Source organism: Sinocyclocheilus anshuiensis, unplaced genomic scaffold (genome assembly GCF_001515605.1).
Source record: "Sinocyclocheilus anshuiensis isolate Anshui unplaced genomic scaffold, SAMN03320099.WGS_v1.1 scaffold551, whole genome shotgun sequence".
In the NCBI taxonomy this organism is placed as follows: Eukaryota; Metazoa; Chordata; class Actinopteri; order Cypriniformes; family Cyprinidae; genus Sinocyclocheilus; species Sinocyclocheilus anshuiensis.
Window position 1 is genome coordinate 693,877 of NW_015548222.1, and position 5,073 is coordinate 698,949.

The 5,073-nt window shown below is 39.3% G+C and overlaps 1 protein-coding gene across 1 annotated transcript; it reads left to right on the forward strand.

Moving 5' to 3' along the window:
• The first annotated feature begins 758 nt into the window (after positions 1-758).
• Positions 759-3,336, forward strand: LOC107654274 (zinc finger protein ZIC 2-like). Its single transcript, XM_016441298.1, has 3 exons — positions 759-1,940; positions 2,330-2,493; positions 2,603-3,336. The coding sequence occupies exons 1-3, from the start codon at positions 1,013-1,015 to the stop codon at positions 2,789-2,791; spliced, it is 1,281 nt and encodes a 426-aa protein (XP_016296784.1). The 5' UTR covers positions 759-1,012; the 3' UTR covers positions 2,792-3,336.
• Positions 3,337-5,073: the final 1,737 nt, after the last annotated feature.

Sequence of the window (5,073 nt, forward strand, 5' to 3'; positions counted from 1 at the left end):
TTGTGAAATTGTAAAAAATAACTTCCACAGCTTGACTCTATAGAGACCATAATGGTTAAGACATTTTCGTTCAATATTTAATTTATAAACATCACGTTTTATGCAGCTATGCATTTTGGGGATGAACAAAATATAGGCTATAGCCTACAAAAACGAGGACGAAGTCAACACTTCGTTGCGCAGGTCACCATAACGCAATCGCGCGCACTGCACAAATCTGCACCCAACCCGATGATATGAACATTAAAACCTTTTATAACGTTTATAGCTCAAATAGAATGAGCTCACAAATGAAACCTCCGCTCAGGAAAATATTAAATGTCACAGTGAGCGATTTATAGAATCTGTTCAGTTTTACAGAAGTAAACAAGAGAGACCTACACTTTTATCTTATAACTTACTAAACAGATGTGTTTAATACAATCACTGCATTCAAACCAAATAGTGACCTAATAATAAATAATATTGTAATACAGTGTTTTGCATTTCATTCATTTTCCCCCTTCACTTCCAGCACAGATTATTCCCTCGTAAACGCATAAAACTGGGCGGAGCCACAAGAACCGTCAGCCCTGATTACTCACGGTGAGTAAACGTTTGATTGGACGAGTGAACAGGATTTGGGAGTTACACAGACCAATGAGATTCTTAGATTTGGGAAACGGGGTTACTGTCGTGAGGGGGCGTGGGGTGCCCTGGAGAGACCCCAGAGATAAGCGCAGTCAGAGCGCAAAAACACTCAGTTGGATACACGACGCACAGAGAACCTGCGCAATCGCTACTAATTTCACTTTGGCGCACTAAAATTGTACCGATGTACAAATTGTGTACATTGCTTTTCCATCGTGTAAAAAGGATTTATTTTATTTGACTATAACTTCGTCACTTGGTATGAGTTTTAGTTATAGCCGTATTACGGGCAATTAACAGCCACTCATTTTATTTATATCCTACTTTTGTGTTCTTTTTAAACGCGGTTTGTAGTCGCATCTTGTAATCAAAAACCGTGGTGATGTTACTGGATGCCGGCCACCAAATCTCTGGTTTAGGGGTTGGCACGTTCACAAGGCATCACTCGGCTGTGAGCGATACGCAGGACAGAGATATGAGTTTCATGGAATCGGCACACATGGGCGCGTTCAAACTGAACCACCCCGATTTGTCCCCGGGCCAGAGCGCAGCTTTTGCGCCCCAAGCAACCAGCTATTCCGCGGCCGCTCTTGGAGCGCATGCGGCGGCGCACGCTGCCTCGTACGCCAGTTCCACGTTTAACTCCACCAGGGAGTTTCTCTTGCGCAGCCGAGGCTTTGGGGATTCGACTCCGGGCAGCGGACAACACCCCATCTTCAGCTCCACAGCAGGGCCTCTCCATCACTCTCACCCGGAAGGTCAGGGTCACCTACTTTTCCCTGGAATCCACGAGCAGCACGGGTCCCATCACGGCTCTCCAAACATGCTAAACGGGCGCCTTGGATTACCCGGTGAGGTTTTCGGGCGAACGGAGCAGTATCACCAAGTGCCCAATGCACGGGCCGATCCTTACGGTCAATATGGCCTAAATATGGGTATGAACATGGCGCACCATCCCGGCGCATTCTACCGCTACATGCGACAACAGTGCATCAAACAAGAGCTCATTTGTAAATGGATCGACCCGGAGCTTGGTGACCCAAAAAAATGCTGCAGCAAAACTTACAGCACCATGCACGAGCTAGTCACGCATGTGTCCACGGAGCATATCGGCGGCCCAGAACAGTGTAACCACGTCTGCTTCTGGGAGGACTGTCCACGGGAGAGCAAGCCATTCAAGGCAAAATACAAACTGGTGAATCATATTCGAGTGCACACGGGAGAGAAACCATTCGCGTGCCCCTTCCCGGGATGTGGCAAGGTGTTTGCGCGCTCAGAGAATCTCAAAATACACAAACGGACACATACAGGTGATTATTTATACAAGCAGTACTTGAGTTTAAATGGTCATTTCAGTTTCAAAGCTAGAACTTGAACCTTCTTCAGTAATGCCAAACAACACTTTTTGCATACGTTTGTTACGCATTGGTGTCTCAACAATCGCAAGACTAGTTAGTTTACGATTTGAAATCCTATAGTGATGTGTTATAATTAAAAACGGATGCTTTTGTAAGTGTGAATTGCTCTTAAATTTGAATGCGTAAATTGGTACGATTGCGCCATCACCCCTTTTGCAGCATCAGCCCACTTTTCTGAGAGAGTAGGCTACTTGTAGTAGTAGCATTCATTGACTCTGTATGTAAAGTTCTAACCAGTGTGGTAAAACATACATCTAAATAGAAAATATTTTGTCGTTCAGGAGAAAAACCGTTCCAGTGTGAATTCGACGGCTGTGACAGACGTTTCGCCAACAGCAGTGACCGGAAGAAGCACATGCACGTTCACACGTCCGACAAGCCATACCTGTGCAAACTGTGCGACAAGTCTTACACTCATCCCAGCTCCTTAAGGAAACACATGAAGGTGAGAATTCAAATCATCTGACAGCTATTCTCTGTTCTCCAATCCATCACCTTGCATATCATAGTTTAGTCAGAATGAACTGATTCTAAGTGTTTGATGCCTTTTGTAGGTTCACGAGGATCAAAGTCCGGTGGTCGACTCCTCTCCTGCCGGAAGCTCCGGGTACGAGTCCTCCACTCCCTCCAGTTTGATCTCTCCGTGTTCAGAAGCACACAGCACCATGTCGCCGGACTCTGCCGCGCTCAACAGCAGCGACCACGGCAGCTTAGCGTCCAATTTTAGCGAGTGGTACGTTTAAGGACTCCACCAAGAACTGCATATAAAATAAAATATTATTTGTAAATAGTAAATGAGGGCTTATGTTCTCAGCATGTCGAAGATTCAGTGTTGCACTGTGACTCAAGGAAAAGTATTATGTGACTAAAATGAAGGCTGTTTTCATGTTCTTTGGTAATTTGCCAAAGACGAAGGATGGATGTATTTTCCTGACTGTATAAATGTTTTACAGTAAGGTCGTGTCAAGTTACGATGTTTGAATACAATATTCCTGTCATTAGAATATAGAGTATTTGACGTTACATGATTGTCTTACCATAAAAGTATTAACGGGGATCCTAAGTGCCGAAGTCAAATGTTGTGCGTTAAAATGGACACAATTCTGTGAATGTATATTATTGTACGAATTATTTCCATGTATGTTACAGATATCTGGAAATCATCCACTTCGAGTAATTTTGAGAAAAGCCTCTTGTTTTTAATTTATGGTATAGCTTATACTTGATTAAAAGTACAAAATATTTATGAAAAACTCCTCGACTAAAATGTGTACAGAATTGTTAAATTGTTTAAATTGTTTGTACTTGTTATTCAGTTGAAGATGTAAATTCTTGCGATAACTAATGCCAAACCGTAAAATGAAGGAAAATATATAAAGACAATAAAAGGAAACAAAAAATAAAACCAAATGTCTCATTCGTTAATTTACCATTTATATGGGACCCAGACCTTTCTCTTCTGTAGTGGACATTATATTTCAGTGAATTTCTCTGAGATCTTACATGTCACAGTTTACAGATGTCCTGTAAAGAGCACATAATTCAGGGCTTTTCAGAGATACCAAATGTTTGGAGGTTTGACTATGACCACGCCCTCTTCTTAGTCTTTAAAAATGTCTGACGTTAATGTAGTGATCATATTTCATATTTCATATGGGGGTCATATTTCAATATATAAAATATTACATATTATTATGAAAATCTTGCCAGTTATTACTCCCATTATTACACTTGAAGAGCCAAGTGCCATCTGAAATGTTCTTCTAAAATCAGCATTTTTCTCAGGCTCTCATGTGTAGGTTCAGAACATAAATAACTGAACATAAATATAGAGCATGAAATAAAATGCTAAATTTTGAAGAACATTTCAGATGGCACTTCAATATGCAATATTATAATTTTAATAATATGCAACTATTAATATGCAAATTAGATACAGTGTATAGATACATTGTATATAATGGGAAAAAACTCTTATGGCAATTTTACACACATATTGCATAAAGCAAAATGGTATATCAAATCATTCTGTTACATCTTTCATAACATGGTTGAGAATCATCTTTATACAAAGTTTGGTACAAAACAAATATCCTGAAACCTAAAAATGTATTGGTGATTTAAAAAAAATCCATTGTTTTTGCCTATTCATATCTATTCATGTCATTTTATTTATTTATTTGTTTGTTTTTTTATTGATTTATTAAATTGAGTCATGGTGTCCTCTACAGAGAACAGCATAACATATGCATACAATATCATTCTTCAAAATTGTTATTTTCCCATTTTTTTCTTATGCTCTAAACAATGTAATGACATGAACAAATACTAAATTCACAAAACTTTTTTTTTTCTGGGTTACAGGAGGATACGATAAGAACGATTGTGATTCATAATGACATAATGACCTATATATTATTCTTTGTGTTTATCTTTGGCTGTTTTCCCCCCGCATCATGCTAGCTAGACTACATTTACAAACACAAATGGCCCGAAAGTCCTCATACAAAAGTACTTGAGTCCTCAAAAAAGTTTCAGGGAGTAGCTGTATGATTGCCATTACATTTTCAACAAAATAGAAATTAGACATACACTGTCATTGTCACCATCATTTGCAGCATTGGTTTTCTGGATGTTTACTTTCAATACAAAACAAAGAAATACAAATAATAATGTGATGAATAATAGTACCTACTTGATAGTTTAATCTGTTCCAAATTGAAACCATTTTAATACAATAGCCTATATGCCAAATAAAATAAATAAATTGCCAAATAAATGAAAAACAAAAAACAAAAACATAAACCTTTAACAACTGCCACCCATTTTAGTAAAATATTTAAAATTATCTTTAATGCATAGTCATAATTTAGGGATTTGTGCAGATGCAACAGAATAGCCTTCAAGGTCACGGTTTTTCTCAGCAGCCTGTCGTCCAACTTTCAGTTGTTAGGCTTGTTTGAGATGCGCCTCGCCTTGCCTGAAATGAAGGCGAGAGTAGGCGGCTGCAGTGAGGGGAGGAGGG